The sequence below is a fragment of the Bufo gargarizans genome, chromosome 2, assembly GCF_014858855.1.
Source record: "Bufo gargarizans isolate SCDJY-AF-19 chromosome 2, ASM1485885v1, whole genome shotgun sequence".
Classification (NCBI taxonomy): Eukaryota; Metazoa; Chordata; class Amphibia; order Anura; family Bufonidae; genus Bufo; species Bufo gargarizans.
Window position 1 is genome coordinate 386,881,562 of NC_058081.1, and position 22,804 is coordinate 386,904,365.

At 43.3% G+C, this 22,804-nt stretch overlaps 1 protein-coding gene across 4 annotated transcripts in view; it reads left to right on the forward strand.

Moving 5' to 3' along the window:
- LOC122926323 (DNA repair protein RAD50-like) overlaps positions 1–22,804 on the forward strand; it is a 131,241-nt gene that overhangs the window by 32,999 nt on the left and 75,438 nt on the right. For all 4 annotated transcript variants that reach the window (XM_044277698.1, XM_044277699.1, XM_044277696.1 and 1 more), the window contains exons 3-4: positions 21,762–21,845; positions 22,090–22,241. In XM_044277698.1, the coding sequence (XP_044133633.1) occupies positions 21,762–21,845; positions 22,090–22,241 (236 nt within the window). The remainder of the gene's footprint in view (positions 1–21,761; positions 21,846–22,089; positions 22,242–22,804) is intronic.

The following is a 22,804-nucleotide window of genomic DNA, read 5'->3' on the forward strand; positions in this document are numbered from 1 at the left end:
TTGTATTGTCGCGTCTGCGTGAATGGAGGAGAGCATGTAAACGTCACGCTTGTCTCTCCATTTCACCACGAGCAGTTCTTCGTGAAACAAGGCAGCCCTCTCCCCCCTTGCAAGACGGGTTATAACAAGCCAGGGGGAAGCCCCGGTGACTAGGTCGCGCGCTGCCACAGCAGCCAATCTGTTCTAAAAACAAATGCCTGAAGAGGGGCACACTTGTGTAAAAATTGTCCACATAAAGATGGTACCCCTTGCCAAATAAGGGTGACACCAAGTCCCAGACTGTCTTCCCACTGCTCCCCAAGTAGTCAGGGCAACCGACCGGCTCCAGGGTCTGATCTTTACCCTCATAGATCCGAAATTTGTGGGCATAGCCTGTGGCCCTTTCACAGAGCTTATACAATTTGACCCCATACCGGGCGCGCTTGTTTGGGATGTATTGTTTGAAGCCAAGGCGCCCGGTAAAATATATAAGGGACTCGTCTACACAGATGTTTTGCTCAGGGGTATACAAATCTGCAAATTTGGTGTTAAGGTTGTCTATGAGGGGCCGAATTTTGTGAAGCCGGTCAAAAGCTGGGTGGCCTCTGGGACGAGAGGTGCTGTTGTCACTAAAGTGCAGGAAACGCAGGATGGTCTCAAATCGTGTCTTGGACATGGCGGCAGAGAACATGGGCATGTGATGAATTGGATTCGTGGACCAATACGACCGCAATTCATGCTTTTTTGTTCGGAAAGACTGGGCATAAAAGCTTCCCGGGTTGGCGGCTATAAATTGAGTGGCATACCGATTTGTTTCTGCCATGACTAAGTCCAAGAGCTCTGCAGTCAAGAACAGCTCAAAAAACCCCAGTGCCGATCGGATCTGAGCTGTCTCAACCCGAACTCCAGACTGGGCGGTGAAAGGGGGAACTACTAGTGCAGCTGAAGTTGGGGGATGCCAATCAGGGTTTGCCAGCACCTCAGGGAATCTAGGGGCTCTACGGGCCTGTCTGTGCGCTGGCTGCGACGGGGGAACTAATGCACGTGCCAACGTACCAGCTTCAACTGCCCTTCTGGTGCTCGCCACTTCACCATGTTCTACGGCAGTGCTGGTACTAGGTCCAGGATGGGCTGCGCTGCTGGTGTATGCCTCACCTCATAATCCGACAGCGCCAACCCCACTCTGCTGCCCTTGAAGAGGATCCTGCGCAACCTGTGGTCTAGCAACACAGGGCCGGGTACGCCTGGTGGTATCAGGGACCTCAACCTCATCGTCAGAACTTTGGGTCAGACTGCCACTGCTTTCTACAGGTTTGTATTCTGACCCGCTGGATTCGTCAGATGAGGGTTCCCATTCCTCATCCGACTGGGTCAGAAGCCTGTAGGCCTCTTCAGAAGAATACCCCTTACTTGCCATTTGGTCAGCTAAATTTAGGGGGTATTCCCTGAGACTACCCAAGAAAAAAAAGAAAGCCTGTCTTACAAATGGAAGGCTAGCGAAGTTGCCGGAAGCCGCTGTGATTGATTAAAAAAAAAATGCTCTACAGAGTGATATCGCTGCAGAGCTTGTAAAAAGATTGTGCACTGATAAAAAAAAAAAATTTGGGGGGGGGGGGGATTCACTGCGGCGGGGCGGGGGTGGGTGAACGTACGTGTGGGTGACCGATCAGGTCTGATCGGGCAAACACTGCGTTTTGGGTGGAGGGCGAGCTAAGGTGACACTAATACTATTATAGATCTGACTGTGATCAGTTCTGATCACTTACAGATACTCTAAAAGTACCAATGCTGATTAGCGATACGCTAATCGGCGAATTAGTGACTGTGGTGCAGTGGGCTGGGCGCTAACCGACGCCAAGTACCTGACAAAGGGGCCTAAACTCTCCTAAAACCTAACAGTCAATACTAGTGAAAAATTTTTGGGGACAATTTACACCAGGCATCCTCAAACTGCGGCCCTCCAGCTGTTGCAAAACTACAACTCCCAGCATGCCCGAACAGCCTACAGCAGGGAATTGTGGGAGTTGTAGTTTTACAACAGCTGGAGGGCCGCAGTTTGAGGATGCCTGGTTTACACTGATCACTTTTTTTCCCTTTCACTGGTGATTTGACAGAGGTGATTGGGGGGGGGGGGGGGTAATCTGAGGCTAAATTTGTGGTGTTTGTGCACTTACAGTGATGTTTGCTCCTCTGCTGGGACCAACCGAAGAAAAGGACCAGCAGAGGAGCACAGAAGCCATTTAACACATTATATTTATAAATATAATGTGTTAACTGGCTTGTGATTATTTTTTGGGGGAAAATCACCAGCCTGCCAGCGATGATCATTGGCTGGCAGGCTGGTGACGAACTCCTCCTGCGACTTGCGGGCCGGCTATGCGCGCCGTCTCGCGAGATGGCGCGCCTGAGCGTCAAGGAGGAATGAATCGACCGCCTCTGGACCGCAATCCTGTGTTAGGTGGTCCGGAGGCGGTTAATAAATGACCCCCTATGTGCTTTGAGTGTGGAGGCTTGACCCTAAGATGGAGAGGCTATTGGAAAAGTCAGTCTTTGTTAAAAGGGAACAGCATACTTTACGACTGTATAGTAACTTGAGTATTTGGATATAGGTGATGCAGTAAGACGATATAAAGAACTTCCCTTTTATTTGCAGAAGCTCTCCAGGAATTGGTTAAAATGGCTGCCAACAACTTGTCCTAGAATATGGAAGGAGGACTGTTTGCCACCACTTGCAGAGCTGCCTAGGGTTAATGAGAGGTGGGACCTCACTACACTTACATAGTACATAAGGCCGAAAAAAGACATTGCTGTACAATAGATGGTGATGATGTGATCCTGCTTAAGATATGCCATCATGGCTAAGCAACCTGACTTACTTATTGGTGAAGACTCACCAATTTGTAGTGATGTAAGGGTGGGTTCACATCACGTCTTTTTCATTCGTTTGACGTATGGCATCAGTCTGAGGCATCCGTTAACGTATAGGTTAAACAGATGAGAAAAACGTGATGTGAACCCAACCTAAGTGCCAGAGTGTAGTGTGTAGTGATGTCCCACCCTCTAGTGCAGCCGTTTCTGCTCATTCTAGGGCAGGCTGGTGGTGGCCATTTTAAATTGGTCCCTGAGAACCCCTTAAATCCCTTCCTGACCAGCGGCATACATGTATGGCGCTGCAGGAAGTGAGTTTCTGACAAGTGTCATAATTTTAAGGCGCTGATTGGCAGGCACAGTAGCTGTGCTTGCCTGATCAGCTGCAGGATCATGGCTGTTACTGACAACAAGGACCCTGCTGTATCCACCAGCATTGGTATAAACATTGATGCAGGCTGAATAACCCCTTAGATGCTGCGCTCAATGCTGACCACAGCATGTAAAGGGTTTACTCTGACCCCATCAGTTCCAGGCTGGGTCTCATGAGCGAAATGTCAGTGTAATACTTGCCATTTCAATGCATTACAATACCATATGTATTGCGTTGAAACAGGAATCATACCCTGAAAAGTCCCATATTAGCTCAAAAATAAAAAGTAAAAAAAATTAAAAGATTCAAGTAAAAATTGAAAAAAATACATATTAGATATCACCCCGTCAGTATCGACCAGCTCTAAAAATTATCTACCCTTTTTAATCGTAAGAGGACAGTAGAAGCGGGTGGCTGTTATGCAATATTCTCCTTAGACGCTGCCAAAGTCTTTGACCGCATGGAATGGGAATATTTGTGGGAGGTTATGGGTGCTATGGTGTTGGTCAGGGCCTTGTGACATTTGGAAAAATTGCTATATAGTTCACTGGTAGCTAGGATTAGAGCCAATGGGGGTATGTCGGCACAATTTGCATCAAATAGGAGTACGAGGCAGGGATGCTCTATCTTCCCCTACTGTTTGCAGTAGCCATTGAGCCCCTGGCCTGTCTGCTACTTTCTTCATTTGACTGGAAGGGGTTCCCCTTCAGATCTCAGGAGGAGAGAGTTTCATTATATGTTGACAACATGTATGTACAGTACAGACCAAAAGCTTGGACACACCTTCTCATTCAAAGAGTTTTCTTTATTTTCATGACTATGAAAATTGTAGATTCACACTGAAGGCATCAAAACTATGAATTAACACGTGTGGAATTATATACATAACAAAAAAGTGTGAAACTGAAAATATTTCATATTCTAGGTTCTTCAAAGTAGCCACCTTTTGCTTTGATTACTGCTTTACACACTCTTGGCATTCTCTTGATGAGCCTCAAGAGGTAGTCACCTGAAATGGTTTTCACTTCACAGGTGTGCCCTGTCAGGTTTAATAAGTGGGATTTCTTGCCTTATAAATGGGGTTGGGACCATCAGTTGCGTTGAGGAGAAGTCAGGTGGATACACAGCTGATAGTCCTACAGAATAGACTGTTAGAATGTGTATTATGGCAAGAAAAAAACAGTTAAGTAAAGAAAAACGAGTGGCTATCATTACTTTAAGAAATGAAGGTCAGTCAGTCAGCCGAAAAATTGGGAAAACTTTGAAAGTAAGGGCTATTTGACCATGAAGGAGAGTGATGGGGTGCTGCGCCAGATGACCTGGCCTCCACAGTCACCGGACCTGAACCCAATCGAGATGGTTTGGGGTGAGCTGGACCACAGAGTGAAGGCAAAAGGGCCAACAAGTGCTAAGCATCTCTGGGAACTCCTTCAAGACTGTTGGAAGACCATTTCAGGTGACTACCTCTTGAAGCTCATCAAGAGAATGGCAAGAGTGTGCAAAGCAGTAATCAAAGCAAAAGGTGGCTACTTTAAAGAACCTAGAATATGACATATTTTCAGTTGTTTCACACTTGTTTGTTATGTATATAATTCCACATGTGTTAATTCATAGTTTTGATGCCTTCATAGTCAGGAAAATAAAGAAAACTCTTTGAATGAGAAGGCGTGTCCAAACTTTTGGTCTGTACTGTAGGTGATATAGAGAATTCCATACGCCCTATTATGCATGATATTATCGAATTTAGGAAACTCAGGATTAACAATTAACTTGGACAAATCTGTACTCCTTCCTCTTTACCTCCTTCCACCCCATGTAGACCTGTCACATACACAATTACAAGTAGCACAAAGTTTTAGGCCTCTTTCACACGGGCGAGTATTCCGCGCGGATGCGATGCGTGAGTTGAACGCATTGCACCCACACTGAATACCGACCCATTCATTTCTATGGGGCTGTTCACATGAGCGGTGATTTTCACGCATCACTTATGCGTTGCGTGAAAATCGCAGCATGCTCCTCTTTGTGCGTTGTGGTGCGATAATCCACGCAACGCAGGCCCCATAGAAGTGAATGGGGTTGCGTGAAAATCGCAAGCTTCCGCAAGCAAGTGCGGATGCGGTGCGATTTTTCACGCACTGTTGCTAGGAGACGATCGGGATGGAGACCCGATCATTATTATTTTCCATTATAACATGGTTATAAGGGGAAATAATAGCATTCTGAATACAGAATGCATAGTCAAATTGCGCTGGAAGGGTTAAAAAAAAAAAGAAAAAAGAAAATAATTTAACTCCCCTTAATCCACTTGCTCGCGTAGCTCGGCATCCTCTTCTGTCTTCATCTGAGCTTTGTGCAGTAACAAGGACCTTTGGTGACGTCACAGTCATCACATGATCTTTTACCATGGTGATGGGTCATGTGATGACTGTGACGTCACCAAAGGTCCTTGTTACTGCACAAAGCTCAGATGAAGACAGAAGAGGATGCCGGGCTACGGAAGCAAGTGGATTAAGGTGAGTTAAATTATTTTTATTTATTTTTTTAACCCTTCCAGCGCTATTTTACTATGCATTCTGTATTCAGAATGCTATTATTTTCCCTTATAACCATGTTATAAGGGAAAATAATACAATCTACAGAACATCGATCGCGTTTGGGTACCAAACACGCGCAATTTTTCTCACGCGAGTGCAAAACGCATTACAATGTTTTGCACTCTCGCGGAAAAATTGCGGGTGTTCCCGCAACGCACCCGCACGTTTTCCTGCAATGCCCGTGTGAAAGAGTATTTGGGAGTCACGATTACACCAACGCTCATGGATTATATTAGAGTTAACTTGGACCCCTTGCATACCAAATTCATTGACAAAGTCAGTATCCAGTGTAAGCTACCCTTGTCAGTTATTGCCCGGAGTAACTTAATTAAATTGATTTTGATGCCTCAACTGCTATATGTATTCCATTATTCTTTCATTTGGGTCCCTCAACTGCTATATGTATTTCATAATTCTTTCATTTGGGTCCCGCAACGTGTATTCTACAAAATTTTGGGTTTATTACGTTCTTAGGTATGGAAAAAGCATCAACCTAGAATATGGCTTGAAACCCTCCAAAGAGGAAGGAGGTCTTTCTCTTCCCAACCCATGGCTTTACTTTATTGCGGCTTAGTTGCAACTCAAGGGGTGGTGGCAACATTCGGATCTAGGTCCCTCTGCCACAATACCTACCTCCAATATGAAGCAGAAAGCTCCTATTGCTATGGCAGAGCTGAGAAGGCCATCATCTCTCTCTGGGGGGGTATCCCACCATGTCCCTGATTAATAAAACGTGTGAAAGTTTAAGAAATTGCTAGGAATTAGGGGACACCACGCCCCTATGGCACAATCCCAAGTTACCAGAATTGTTTATATTGGAAGGCTTCTCCCCCTGGAAAGATAAGGGTACACCACTATCTACTCTTTTTTCATCAGAGTCAGACAGACAGGGTTATTAAATCGTTTGCACAACTTCAGACTGAATTCAGCCTCCCTCTTACAGTATTAATTCAGTTCCTACAATTGACACGCATATCAGACGGGTTTGAGCTATCACCATCTTCTCCTATTATACAGCAGGTGCTATGCAAGGGCAGCGCTAAGGGTTTGATATCACTGGTCTATAGACACCGCAACAGCCTCCGCCGGTTAAGGATAAGTGGGAACATGACGTTTGTGTTCTCTGTCAGGAGCAATGGGACACTGTCCTAGCCCTAACCCCTAGTCTCAGTGAAGCGCAGAGCATGTCCCAATTACTTTTACTACACAGAGTGTACAAGACTCCCTTATTTCTTTATAAAATAGTTCTTCGAGCTGACTCAAGTTGTCCCCACTGTGGAGCAGAGGATGCTTCTTTGATGCGTATGTTCTGGGATTACTCTGCGCTGGGTTCATACTGGAAGGGAGTCCTGGGGATTATTGCCCAGACTTCTCAGATGCAATTGCCAGGAGACCCTAAAACATGCATACTAGGTCTCTTAGACCCTTCTGGAAGTGATACTACAGTATCTTTTGGCATTCAAAGAATGCTATTTCAAGCTAGAATACTAATCGCCAGAGATTGGATACAACATAGGACACCTATCAAGCTTGAGTTTGTGAATACCATATGTAGGTTTTGAGAGAGGGGTGTATATGAAGAGGACATAACTAGCAAAATTCTTAACCATACTGCAGGGACGTTTATCAGTACCAGGACTATCTACACAGGCACTACTGGGGCAACTACCTAATGGCGCAACTCAACGTTTTACGACACCTGGCCTTAAATTTTTTACTGGATGAAAGGCATTGTCTAACTTCAGCAGATAGCATTTATCGTGTAGAGAAAGTTATTACAAGGCACTCGCTAATGTATTGTACTACCCATATTGCCTCCTTTGCTGCCTAGACAATTTTTCCATCACATTATACATGTCTCATTTGGAAGGTTACAACCACCCTTTAATCCAGGATTGGTGGCTGTGCTTGCACACTTTAGAAAAAAACAATGGCCAGTGTGCATTCCTATGGTCCCGTCCACCAGTGAAGCTAGTGCTTTTTTCTTTAGTGTACAAGCATGACCATCTCTGCTGGATTGAAGAGTGGTCCTTACCTAGGAAGCAAGACATGTATAATGGTGTCTGCTTGCACACTATAGGAAAAAGCACCGGCCTATGTGCATTCCTATGTTCCCAGCCACCAGAGAGGCCATTGCTTTAGTGTGCAAGCAAGGCCACCGATGGATTGCAGGATGGTTGTAACCATGGAAACGTCTAAGTGTATAATGTGGTGAAAAAATTAGAAATGAAGCAATTGGGACAATCCCAATGCATTAGTAAGTGCTTTGTATTACCTTTCTCTACATGATGAATGCCATTTACTAAAGTGAGACAACCCCTTTAAATAAGTTGGCGAAATTCGCACCCAGTTTCGCCAACTTATTTATGTCATATTGGGAGCATTTGACTATCTCTCCTATCCTAAAGAGAGATACTGAGAGTGGCGGTCTTCGTTTTTGGAAGAGATATATCGATGACTGCATAGGCATCTGGTATGGCACTGAAGAGGAATTATTGCATTTTATCTCATACCTAAATTCTAATGAATGGAACATAAAATTCACGGAAGATATTAGTAAAACCGTCATCCATTTTCTTGATCTTGAAATTAGATTGGAACAAAATAAAATGGTAACCAAAACCTATTTTAAACCAACTGACCGCAATGGGTACATTGAAAGCAGCAGTTGCCATTACAAGCCTTGGTTATGTAATGTACCAAAAGGCCAACTAAAACACATTAGAAGAAACTGTTCTAATATTAAAGACTACGAGAATCAAAGTAGTATTATCGTAGATCGTTTTATTGCAAAGGGATATGAAAAGGAAATATTATATAAGCAAAGGGAAGAAATAAGATTAGATAATGATGAACTAAAAAATAAGGATTCTAAGGAATATATGGAAGGTATGAGGGATAAATATCAATTTGCTTTTTCCACTTCTTATTCCACTATTTGCCCCCAGATTAGAAAAATTATACATCAGAATTGGAATGTCCTGAAAAACGATCGGATCATTGGAGATCTTATCCCAAACAAACCCTCTTTTATTTTTAAAAGAGCTCCCACTGTTAGGAATCGGATTGTACATAGTTTTGTGAAGGATGTCCCTAGTACAACCAAATCCTGCAGTGTTTTCACATGGTGCGGTTTTTGCCTCTGTTGCAAAAATCGCTCCAGGGAAGAGAAGAAAAAATCAAAAATAAAGGAGATTGTGTCTACCTCTAAAGCAACTGTCTTAAAAATTAGGGGGAATATTTCTTGTGAGACTATGGGAGTCATCTATATGTTGGAGTGCCCATGTGGGCTCCAATATATAGGTAGGACTCTTAGGAAACTTAAAGTTAGGGTGGCAGAGCACATTAGAAATATCAAAAAGGGTCTGGAGACGCATAGTGTCTCTGCCCATTTCAAGAGAGTTCATCAGAAAGACCCTAGTGGTTTGAAATTTTGCGGTATAGAACTGGTTAAACAACATTGGCGAGGAGGTAATCCCATAACACAAATTAATAAGACGGAAGCTAAATGGATATTTGAGATGGATACCTTACAACCACAAGGACTGAACATGGAGTGGGACATTAAAGCAGTCTGTATGGCTTGATCCACATGATACCTTTTTCCATTTTTTTTTTATTGATAATTTTATATATTTTTATATTTATATGTTTTTTAAACATTCCATACATATGTTTTTATGTCTATTTATTTGTGTATTTATATTTTCGATACTTGTTAATGTGATTGGCATGTTACTGATTACGGAAGTCCGTTTCAGTTCCGGGGTGGAAGGGTTCTTCTACTCGTGGTTTGCAGCGGCGTCTATACTGCAGCCCCTGAAGAAGCGAACAGCGAAACCCGGGTCGGGCTTTTTCTTTTACATGCAAGTTTGAAACTCATCAATTGTAAGTGCAATAAATTCTTTACCTTAAAGATACCGAGGGTATTGCACCATTTGCCTTATTCCTTTGAAGGTTCGGTGCTTTGGATTCAGAGGTTGGACGCCCAGCACGAGATCTGTGGATCAGCAGGAGTTGTTTGGTGATTCCTTCTTCACAAACTAACACGTTCCAGCAAGTGTTTATCTCTCATATGTGGGTTCGGAGCGTGGTCATAGTTGTGTGAGACTCATTATGCTACATATGGTTTAGTAGCAGGAGAACTGTGCTTTTCACACATGGACATTCTGGTTCAGTGAGTTCCTTCTCTGACAACTGGACGATTTTGTTCCCAATTCTCTTATTTGCAGGAGTTGCTACTGACACTCACTGGTTATTTAGAGCGCGGCTCCCGCACCTTGCTTTTACTCAGCAACAAACTACGAGCTAACCTTTAGGGCTCATGCACACGAACGTATTTTCTTTCCGTGTCCGTTCCGTGTTTTTAGGACCGTATGCGGAACCATTTATTTTAATGGGGACACAAAAAAAATAAAACGGAAGTTACTCTGTGTGCATTCTGTTTCCATATATTCATTTCACAAAAAATAGAACATGTCCTATTATCCGCATTAGGGACAAGGATATGACTGTTCTATTAGGGGCCAGCTGTTCCGTTCCGCAAAATACGGAATGCACACGGACTTCCTCCGAGTTTTGCAGACTGCAAAATACATAGTCGTGTGCATCTTTCACACAAGCGAACTTTCTGTCCGGATGCGATGCCTTTTGTTGAACCGCTAAGAAACCAGACTGAATCCTGACCCATTCATTTCAATGGGTCTGTGTACATGAGCGTCTTTTATGACTGATCATGTCGGTGTTCAGTAAAAATCACAGCATGTTATATTGTGCGTTTTTCACGCAACCCTGGCTCCATAGAAGTGAATGGGGGGTTGTGTGAAAAATGGATTGCATCGGGATGCACTGCGTTTTTTTCCCCCACGCCTCCACAACGGCACTACCTGGAGGGTACCCGCCTCTTCTGGGACAGGAACAACCCAGATCAGCGTATAAAAGCCCCATCCAACTTCACCAGTTGTTTTCCTGTCCCTTAAGTGACAGGGTTTTGATCAGCGTGGTTGCGCAGGGCCTTTGGTAAGTTCTCTTGGGCTTCCAGAGCGCTCATGCAGGGGGAAGGATCCCCGAGCGGTTGCTCCTCCTTCCCCTCTGGCATAAGTCCGGCGTGTGCTGGCTGCCCCGGGCTTCTGTTTCTGTGTTTTTGGCCGGGAATCATTGGTGCGCTGGTTGGGGGTGTTCCCAGGGCCAGGGGATGCTTCAATCTCTACTTCCAGGTGCGGCGCACTGTGGAACGCAGTGCAGGCGTGTGACATCATCACACCCTGCCCGGAAGTGCTTGGGCCGGCAGTACCTGTGAAAAGGGAAGAATGCCAAGCGGCCCACATTCTACAGTACTGCATCAGGGATGTTGGAGTCGTAACGGCACTTGCCTCCTCCGGACAGCCAGCATGTCTGCTCCTGGTGATCTAGACACTACTAGAAAGGCCACCGACACCTCCAGGCCCTCCAGGGCCTGCTGTTTTTTTAGAGGAGGTAGAGCTTGCTATTTTCTGGAGAACCGTCACAAAAAAAGATGCCAGATGTGTAAAGAGAGTCTATACTCTACTACCAAAACATTTGTCCCCAATGCATAAATATTGTGGTCTCAGTGGAATCCCCATCTACTGTGGATAGTTTAAGATCCTTAATTAAGGAACAAATTGGAGCAGCCATTGATGCGAGATTGGCGGTAGTCTCTCCTAAACCTTCCACCTCCAGAGCAATTCCTGCTGTGATTGATGAACATTGATTCGATCTGGATGAGGAGGAAGCTTCTTCTGATACAGATTCAACCTGTAGTATCTCTGAAGGCTCCTCGGGTCGCCCATTGTGTTCCATAGAGGAAACTGTGTCCTTACTTAACACCATTAGGGCGACAATAAATTTAGAAGAGACTAAAGAACTGTTATCCTTCTAGGATCAGATGTTCTTAGGATTCGTGGAGAAAAAGAAAAGGGTTTTCCCAGTACACAACAAGATTAAAAATGTAATCCAGAATGAATATAAGGATCCTAAGAAAAGGCAGGCAGCATCTAGGATGTTTAAAAGAAAATATCCTTTTTGCCAAGGATGATTCCAGCTCCTGGGATAAAGTTGCAAGGGTCGATGCACCAGTCAATAGGATCACAAAGAAATCTTTGTTGCCGCTTGAAGACTTGGGGATCCTTAAGGATCCTATGTATAAGAAATGTAAGTCCCTGCTCAGATGTTCCTGAGAGTCTTATATGTATATATTACATCCTGACATCTTGGCCACTTACACAGCAAGAACCCTGTCTTTATTGCTGACTCAACTAGAGGAACATATTCAGTCAAGCATTCCTAGAGAAGATATTCTGGCCTCCATCTCGGTTCTCAAGCAGGTTTCAAATTTCCCGGCAGATCTGGTGAAATTGTCGTCAAAAACTGCAGCCTTATCGAATAACTCTTGTAGAGCGGTGTGGTTAAGGTCCTGGAATGGAGATTCAGCCTAAAAAATAAGCTTTGTGCCATCCCATGTGAAGGCGATCGTTTAATTGGGAAAGCCTTAGATGATATCCTGGAGAAGGCTTCCGATAGGGAAAAAAAGCTTTCCTACGGAGTCTAAGTTATCCCATCAGAGACGTCCTGGATTTGATTTTAAAAAAAGGCAGAATTCAGGGGCTTCATGGCAGTCTTCAAAGCGGAAAAATAAAGGATGCCTCTTCTCAGAAAAATCTTCCCGTCCAAGTATCACCCAGTGACGCTAGAAGTCCGGTTGGGGGAAGGATAAAACAATTCTTTCAGGCCTGGGAACATATTCATGCCTTTCCCTGGGTGCTGTTTATAATAAAATCAGGATACAAGCTGGAACTATCAGGTCCTCCCCCCGCCGGGTACCTGGAAAATTTAAGATTAAAGGGAGAAAAACAGGAGGCGTTAGAATCTCAGATCGCACTTTTCCTTCAAAAAGAAGCAATAATCCAAGTTCCTCCAGAAGAAGAGAAGAAAGGCTTGTATTCTTAAATTTTTCTAATCAAGAAACCGGACAGACCATTCCGGGCAATCATAAATCTGAAGAGTTTAAACAAATTTATAACATACAAAAGATTCAAAATGGAGACAGTAAGGTCCACAATCAATCTATTATCCAGAGACTGGGTTATGGCAATAATGGAGCTCTCCGATGCCTACTATATTTAAGGATGGCGGTTTGGATTCAGAGGAGGATCAGTCATTACCAGTTCCAGGTCTATGCTCTTCCCCAAGAGTGTTTACAAAGGTCATGGTGGAGATCTCAGGTTTTTCCATCTGTCAAAAATTCTGTTGATTCCATACCTAGATGACTTATTGATTTGCGGTCCCAAACGCAGAATCTCTTCTGTTTCAGATGCAGATAGTAATCCAGACTTTGTCAGACCCAGGTTGGATCAATATGCAGAAGTCAAATCTGTTTACATATTATCGGAAAGTGTTTCTAGGAGTACTTTTGGATTCTCACCTAATGTCCTTCTTACTTCCAGTAAAAAATCTGGAAGATCTGATTCAGAAGATCTAAAAATTTCGACATTTGCACAAGACCTCCGTAAGAGAAATCATGACAATTCTAGGTCTCGTGACATCCAAAATATCTTCAGTAAGAACTCAAGAACTCTACAGCCATTCCTTTTACGTTCCCGGGACCGAAGACTAAAAGATCAAAAGTTGCCTCTGCCTCCCTTGAGGATATTTGCAGAGCGGCTACTTGGTCAAGCCCTTCAACTTTTTGTAGACACTATAAACTTGATGTTCTGTCCAATAAGGACTGTGACACAGTAAAGTGAATTGTATGTGGAGGCAGGTATTTTCCTCCCAGTGTGTGCTGCTGGACTAATTAGCAGTCAGGTAAGGCCAAACACCGGACTGGATAGCAGGTGCCGTTCCAGGTTTTTGTTAACACCTAGCTGCCTTTAAAAGACAGCTGGGTTCATGCAGAGGGGATCTCTGTATTGGGATCTGAGGCTTGTGCCGGAGTGGAGGGCTTAGACCAATGTGAGGGGAAACAGGCCGACTAAAGCCTGCTGATGGACTCTTATTGGCAGAACAGGCCGCATGGTGTGAACTGACACCAATACTGCAAGGCGATTTTTATTTTTTTTGCTTGAAAGTGTTTTTTGTTCTGTGAACTTTCTAATGTGTGAATAAACAGTGAACTTTTGGTTTACAAACTGGTTGGTGCCTCTATACTGCGTCCGCTTATCCTGTTTACCAGAGCGAATCCCCACAGGACCTATCCTTTGGCAGGAAGGTTTTGTCTGCTGTGGTCCCCCCCGATTTGATTCTTTGTTATTACTCCAGGTAGTGCCGTTGTGGAGGCATGGGGAAAAGATGAAAATTACTCTTTTCCTTTAGCCTCCACAACAGCACGGGGAATTCCCACCCTTTTTTGTTTTGGATTTATTTTTGTCGGTTGGCAGTTGACCCTTTTAATTTGTATTGTTATGTTGATTAACCTTATTAAATGATGCATCTATTTTTGAGTCCTAGACTATTAACTGGTGAAGGTAAGGGGAGGGGGCTTTTATACGCTGATCTCTGTTTTCCTGTCCGTGAAGAGGCGTCTACCCTCCAGGTAGTGCCGTTGTGGAGGCTAAAGGAAAATCCAATTACCGGTAAGAGTAATTTAAATTTTTCACTGATGGTTGCTAGGAGATGTACATTGTTGTTCTATAGTTTTTCTATAGAAAAGAACTGATTACATCCGCATGGAAAATACTGGAACAGTGAACGCAATCACAGACAAACCTGATTGAACTTGCGTGCAAAGCCATCAGTTTTTCCTGGAACAGAGCCTGACTTATTCTGTATCACTCATGTTAAAAAGGCTTTTTATATAAGAGGGAATTCATACACCAAAATATGTTTCTTCCTTTAACTCCGCAGAGGGGAGACCAGGTATCTGTGTAAACTTAATGGCAATGCTCTATGGGAATATAATATGCAAAGAGACAGTCTCACGAGTGCCACCCACTGAAAGTGGATATATGACTGTTTAACAAGCCTTGGAACATGACAAGGGAAAATCGATATAATCTACAGATGGTTGTATCAGAGTGTTTGCGCTTATCAGTAGGAAGTAGGCTTCTGGTTGGCTGAATAAGATGCTTTGGACGCAACTTAGGGAGGTATTGACTCTCCTTGAATACTTGCCAGCATTCTGACCCCGCAGATGTGACGTTGATGACCTGTCCTAAGAATTGGTCATCAATAGTTTAGTCATGGAGAATTCTTTTAAGAACACGAACGGCCACTGCTGTTATTTGGATTCATATCATATATTCCCCACTGATGGTGCAGATTTAAAAGGGTTTTCTGGGAGTAATTTAGCATTAATTGAAAGTCCCTAGCCTGCTTCACCCCAAACAGCACATCACCGCTGAAGACAGTTATTGGCTTCAGAGGCACATGAGATCTTGTTCATGCCCCGGCCTGATTGTATACAAGCCAGAACATGGCGGAGCAGGATCCAGTGTACAGGAACAGAACAACAAGGTGCAAATAAGTATAATTTGTTCATTAGGTAAGGCAGACTAGTAGCCTTCAGTTAATGTTGAATTATTCCTTGAAAACCCTTTAAGGTTAACAGCTAATTTCACATAAATAACTGCTAATGTAGTATAAATTCTCTAAATAACATCCAGGACAAAATACTTTAGTAAACTATCCATCTTAGGAGTTTTTTTCCACAAAGGATATTTATCACCTTGTTGCAAGATTGGTGATACATGTATATAACATGATAAATGAGAACCCTGCTGCTGGGAACAGGGTTCTGAATTCCACTTTCCTCCACATGAGTCACCTAGACTTTGAATAGACCATCAGCTCCATTCAGATTATGCACAACTGTAGTTTGCGATGAACAGGGGACACAAGACCTTTATTTATTCTAGAGAGGGGGTCCCATCTTATTTAGCATTTATCCACACGTACTCTTTGGGAAAATAATGTTACTGTTTTAAGGTGGCATTTTAAAGGGTTTGTCTACTTTTTTGTGACTGCTCTAGGAAGGAGCCGTCCCATAAAAGTGAATGAGATGGCTTAATTGTAATTATACCTGCTCAGCGCTCAGGTCACAACAGCGAGCAGGTAAACAATGAGGAGAAGGTAGCACTCGTATCAGCACTGTGTTCTCTACAAACAGCTAATTGGTGGGGCTGCTGGGAGTCGGACCCCTATCCTGAGGATAGGTCATCAATATATAAAAGAAAGTGGACAACTAATTTAAATAGCCTAGAATATCAGTTCTTTACTTACTCACCCAGTCCAATTATTTTTGGTGGCCTATCCTTAGGATAGACCATCAATACCTGATAGCTTGGGGTCTCCATCCATTGTGTTTGTTTTTAAGATCTTTTTATTGAAATGAGAAACCACAAGCACATCCACGGACAAAGAACATCGTGCAAAAATAGCATCAAAGCACATTGTACAGGCAATTGTTAAGGCTAGATTCCTCAATTCACATTTTTACATTTTAAGCCCCCCCAACCCCCTTATTCGTGACCCCATCCTGACCCCCCCCTCCTAACCCCCTACCCAACCCCCCACCCGTGAACACCAATCTAAGACCTTAGGACTTGAAGCGGTATCGGCACAAAACCGTGCCCCCTACCCCCAAAGATTTACCCCCCCCCAAGTACCAAGTTACCCCACCAGTTTCCCTAATCTATTTGCAAGCTGGGCCTCTAGATACCAGCCAGTCTGTTTAAATGGAGCTATAAGCGCTTGTATTTCAATATCGGATAACCTTTTCTCTATGAACTTCCTCCACTTTTTGATGAACCTTTCAACTAGGCGTTCCTTGTCCTGTTCCACCTCCAATCTCTCCAGGTAAAGAACCTTTTTCATCGTCCCAATGACCTCCTCCCACACCAGAACTTCCCTTTCTAACCAGTGCCGTAAAAGAGACTTCTTTACCGACATCAATAGAAGGTGCACACCTGGCTTAGCAACCACCGACCCCAGTTCCTCTTCCTGGTTCATAGGTATATAGTGGAATATGCACTGTTGTGGCGTGGGGCCCACTATTTCTCCCCAAATGTCCTCTATCGAGTCAATGGCCTGCTTCCACAATGGCTGCACCATTGGGCATTCCCATATGGCATGTAGTAATCCTGCTTTCGGGAGATTACACTTAGGGCATTCAGATAATGAGCAGGGGCATCGTGATAGGATAAATTTAAAGGCGTACGTCACTCTATGCATTAGCCTCAGTTGCGTCTGCCATTCCATCCATTGTGTTTAGTGGACAGAGCTGGAAACCTCAGTGTAGCTACCTTTCACCTCATTGGGAGCTGTGCTGCCGTGACCAGCTGTGTCAACTACATACAATGGACTGAGCTGTAGTTTTGGTGCTAACTTTGGTGCTAACAGTAGCAGAGCTACTGAAGAACAACTGATAAGCAAGGATTGTGGGATGTCAGACTCCCACCAATCTAGGGCTGAAACGATTATTCGAATAACTCGATTAAATCGAGTCAAAAAATTCATCGATGCAGTTTCCCTGCATCGAGGAATCGTTCAGATCACGTGATCACGGAGCGGGACTGAAATTAAGCGTCTCACTCACCGCTTCCGTGTCCTCCGGAGCCAGAGAGGCAGGACTGAGCGGCCGGCACAGCTGAGGGAGGAGGAGAGAGTCTCTCCCTCCCCACTGTGCGCGGCTGCCGCTGAAGACCAAGTAGGAGGAGGAGGGGAGGGACGGAGGAGGAGGGGAGGGGAGGGAAGGGACTGTGGCCACTGCGCCACCAATGAATGTGCCGGCCATATCCCACAGGGTCCCCCTCCTCCCCCCCATCATTGGTGGCAGTGTCAGTTCCGATCGGAGCCCCAGCAGTGTAATGCTGGGGCTCCGATCGGTTACCATGGGAGCCAGGACGCTGCTTAAGTCCTGGCTGCCATGGTATGTTAGTGAGCAGAGAGCAGCGCATTATACTCACGTGCGCTGTGGCCGGCGGTCGCTCCTTCTCATAGGTCTGTGCGGCGCATTGCTAATGCTGTAAGCATTAGCAATCCGCCGCACAGACAGAAGAAGGAGCGACCGGCGGCCACAGCACACGTGAGTATAATGCGCTGCTCTCTGCTCACTACTAACATACCATGGCAGCCAGGGCTTCAGTAGCGTGACTCCTGGCTGCCATGGTAACCGATCGGAGCCCCAGCATTACACTGCTGGGGCTCCGATCGGAACGGACACTGCCACCAATGATGGGGGGGAGGAGGGGGACCAGATCAGAGGCTGGGGGGGGGGGGGAGCCAGATCAGAGGCTGGGGGCAAGCAGATCAGAGGCTTGGGGGAGGCAGATGGAGAGAGAGTGGTTAATGGAGGCTGCAAGCACCACCTTGGCATGTATAAAGTTATTGGTTTAGAGAGGGGTTAATGAAGGCACCTCCAAGGTGCTTTCATTAACCTCTTCAGACCAATAACTTTATACATGCCTAATGCCAAGGTGCTTCCATTAACCCCTCCAAACCCAATGGGCATGTATAAAGTTATTGGTTTGGAGGGGTTAATGGAAGCACCTTGGCATTAGGCATGTATAAAGTTATTAACCCCTTCAAACCAATAACTTTATACATACCTAATTTCGTACGTTATTTTAAGTAGCTTTTTCTTATTAGAATACTCGATGAATCGAGAAATATAATCGATAGAATACTCGATTACAAAAATATTTGTTTACTGCAGCCCTACACCAATCATGTATTGATGGCCTATTCTGCTGATAGGTTATCAGTATAAAAGGACCAGAAAACCCCTTTAATCCCTTAAGGACGTAGGGCGTACCGGTACGCCCTATTTCCCGAGTCCTTAAAGGGAACCTGTCACCGGGATTTTGTGTATAGAGCTGAGGACATGGGTTGCTAGACATCCACAATACCCAGTCCCCATAGCTCTGTGTGCTTTTATTGTGTAAAAAACCCGATTTGATACATATGCAAATTAACCTGAGATGAGTCCTGTTCCATCTCACATACAGGACTCATCTCAGGTTAATTTGCATATGTATCAAATCGGGTTTTTTACACAATAAAAGCACACAGAGCTATGGGGACTGGATATTGCGGATGTGCTAGCGGCCATCTAGCAGCCCATGTCCTCAGCTCTATACACAAAATCCCGGTGACAGGTTCCCTTTAAGGACTCAGGGCGTACCGGTACGTCCTAAATTTAAATCGAGATTCCGGCGCCGCGGGGGTTAATCGGAAGAGGATGCCGGCTGAAATCATTCAGCCGGCATCCTGTCACAACGCCAGGGGGTTAGTGTGCCTAAACTATCAATTTTGCACCCCCCCTGCACCCCTGCATGATTTTATGCTAGCGGGTGGTGCAGGGGGGAGGTTGTGGGCGGTGGGGGCGATGCGGGAGGCGGGATCACGATCCCCCGCCTGCCTCCTCTTGAAAATTTGTTGGTGGCCAGTGGTTCAACCAGGGTATCAGCACATTGCTGACACCCTGGTATAAATCTGTGCAGATGTCAGCCGTTCAGACAAAGTGTAAGTAAAATACAGTACAGTACACTATATAGTGTACTGTACTGTATTATAAAGACATCAGCCCCACTGGATCTTCAAGAACCAAGTGGGTCTGGGTCAAAAAAAATGTAAAAAAAAGTTACGATAAAAAAAAAAAACATTTATCACTGAATAAAAAATTAAAAAAATTAAATGCATTACACATATTGGGTATCACCGCGTCCGTAACGACCTGATCTATAAAACGGTCATGTTACTTTCCCCGCACGGTGAACGCCATAAAAATAAAAAAATTCAAACTATGAGAAAATTGAAATTTTGCCCACCTTACTTCCCCAAAAAGGTAATAAGTGATCAAAAAAGTTGCATGTACGCCTAAATAGTACCAATCAAACTGTCATCTCATCCCGCAAAAATCATACCCTACCCAAGATAATCGCCCAAAAACTGAAAAAAACTATGGCTCTTAGACTATGGAGACACAAAAATATTTTTGGGGTTTTAAAAATGAAGTCATTGTATAAAACTTGCATAAATAAAAAAAAAATGTATACATATTAGGTATCACCGCATCCGTGACAACCTGCTCTATAAAATTACCACATGATCTAACCTGTCAGATGAATATTGTAAATAACAAAAAAAGTGCCAAAAAAGCTATTTCTTGTTACCTTGCCGCACAAAAAGTGTAATATAGAGCAACCAAAAATCATATGTACCCTAAACTAGTACCAACAAAACTGCCACCCTATCCCGTAGTTTCTAAAATGTGGTCACTTTTTTGGAGTTTCTACTCTAGGGGTGCATCAGGAGGGCTTCAAATGGGACATGGTGTCAAAAAAACCAGTCCAGCAAAATCTGCCTTCCAAAAACCGTATGGCATTCCTTTCCTTCTGCGCCCTGCCGTGTGCCCGTACAGCGGTTTACGACCACATATGGGGTGTTTCTGTAAACTACAGAATTTGGCCCATAAATAATGAGTTTTGTTTGGCTGTTAACCCTTGCTTTGTAACTGGAAAAATATTAAAATTGAAAATCTGCCAAAAAAGTGAAATTTTGAAATTGTATCTCTATTTTCCAATAAATCTTGTGCAACACCTAAAGGGTTAACAAAGTTTGTAAAATTAGTTTTGAATACCTTGAGGGGTGTAGTTTCTTAGATGGGATCATTTTTTTGGAGTTCCTACTCTAGGGGTGCATCAGGGGGGCTTCAAATGGGACATGGTGTCAAAAAACCAGTCCAGCAAAATCTGGCTTCCAAAAACCATACGGCGCACCTTTCCTACTGTGTGCCCGTACAGTAGTTTACGGCCACATATGGGGTGTTTCTGTAAACGGCAGAGTCAGAACAATAAAGATACAGTCTTGTTTGGCTGTTAACCCTTGCTTTGTTAGTGGAAAAAATGGGTTAAAATGGAAAATTAGGCAAAATGAAATTCTTAAATTTCATCCCCATTTGCCAATAACTTGTGCAACACCTAAAGGGTTAACGAAGTTTGTAAAATCAGTTTTGAATACCTTGAGGGGTGTAGTTTATAGAATAGGGTCATTTTGGGGCAAAGTGACTTCAGACCTGTAGTGGTCCCTAAAAATGGGGTTTTTGTAAATTTTTGGAAAGATTTTAAGATTTGCTTCCAAACTTCTAAGCCTTGTAACATCCCCCAAAAAATAAAATAAAAATATAATTCCCAAAATAATTCAAACATGAAGTAGACATATGGGAAATGTAGAGTCATCACAATTTTGGGGGGTATTACTATGTATTACAGAAGTAAAGAAACTGAAACTTTGAAATTACCCCAAATTTGCTAAATTTAGGTATTTTTTTTATGCAAAAAAATAAAAAAAATTGACTTCATTTTACCAGTGTCATAATGTACAATATGTGACGAAAAAACTATCTCAGAATGGCCTGGATAACTCAAAATGTTTTAAAGTTATGAGCACTTAAAGTGACACTGGTCAGATTTGCAAAAAATGGCCAAGTCCTTAAGGTGAAATAGGGCTGAGTCCTTAAGGGGTTAAGGACAATGAAGATATTTACGGAAAAGATCACATGTGGCAGGGGATTTATCATGACTGGGCTTCCCATATACTAATCTTGAACCCCCCCTTTGTGCTGGAGTGAGATGCACCTCATTTATTAAGAAGCAGATGTGCCAAAAACTGGTGTAGACTTGAGCTATGACTTGTTGTATGCCAGTTTCTGGCATAAGGTGTAGTTAATCCATTGGGATGTGGTAGGCTCTGCCATTCCTACTAAGGTCCACCCCTTTTATCGCCACTGAAAGTGGCAGGAAACTCAAAAAGTAGCAAATTATGGTACAGATATGGCATTTTTAATTTGAGACTTTTAAATGCCACAGTGATGGTGTAAATAGCTTGATAAATGCTCCTCCTTGAATCCATTGTGCAAAAATTACAATTTGTCTTACAAATATATTATTTTAATGTAAATAATGAATGTTCTTTTTACAATGTTTCAGACTATTATTGAGTGTCTCAAGTATATTACAACAGGAGATTTTCCACCTGGATCAAAAGGGAATACCTTTGTGCATGATCCTAAGGTAATTCGTAAGTATTTTCATGCCAGTAGTTTGCTGTCAAGAGCAATTCTAATACTACATATTCATTGAAAGTCACTATGAAACATGAGAAGATCACATTGTTTAACGCCAACCAGCACTAATTTTGGAAACTAGAGGGCCCTGTACATCAGCCATACCCCACTAAGGAAGAATATTTTATTAAATCCTTAACACCGCTTTCTAACCGAAGTTGAAATATGGTATATTTGATTCCACATTTTAGGTTGCTCATGAAACAGATGTCAGAGCGCAGATTCGCTTGCAGCTCCGGGATGTGAATGGAGAAATTATAGCTGTTCAGAGGTCCATGGTGTGTACACAGAAGGGTAAAAAGACTGAATTCAAAACACTGGAAGGAGTAATTACAAGAATGAAGTAAGCTGTCTAGAACTGCATTTGTTTGTCCATTCACTGTTCTGAAAATGGATGTGAATAAAAAGTGGCAAGTTATTTTTAAACCTTTGGCCGGGCACATCAAGAAGGTATCCCAAAAGTTGTGTGTGTATATATATATATATATATATATATATATATATATATATATATATATATATATAGCGAAGAAGTAGGACTTGCACTCCAAAATGTAGCAGAATAGCAATGATTTATTCACCCATAATATGGCAGGTCTTGCGACGTTTCAGCTCACAAGAGCCTTCCTTAAGCTTGAGGAAGGCTCTTGTGAGCCGAAACGTCGCAAGACCTGCCATATTATGGGTGAATAAATCATTGCTATTTTGCTACATTTTGGAGTGCAGTCCTACTTCTTCGCTTTGTACAATTTTGGGGTTCGCCACTGCCCTGCGTTGGACCTTGCACCCGTACTCTGGTGGTGCTCCCATTGGACTTTCTTCATTATATATATATATAGATATATATATATATATATATATATATATATATATATATATATATATATATATATATATATATATATA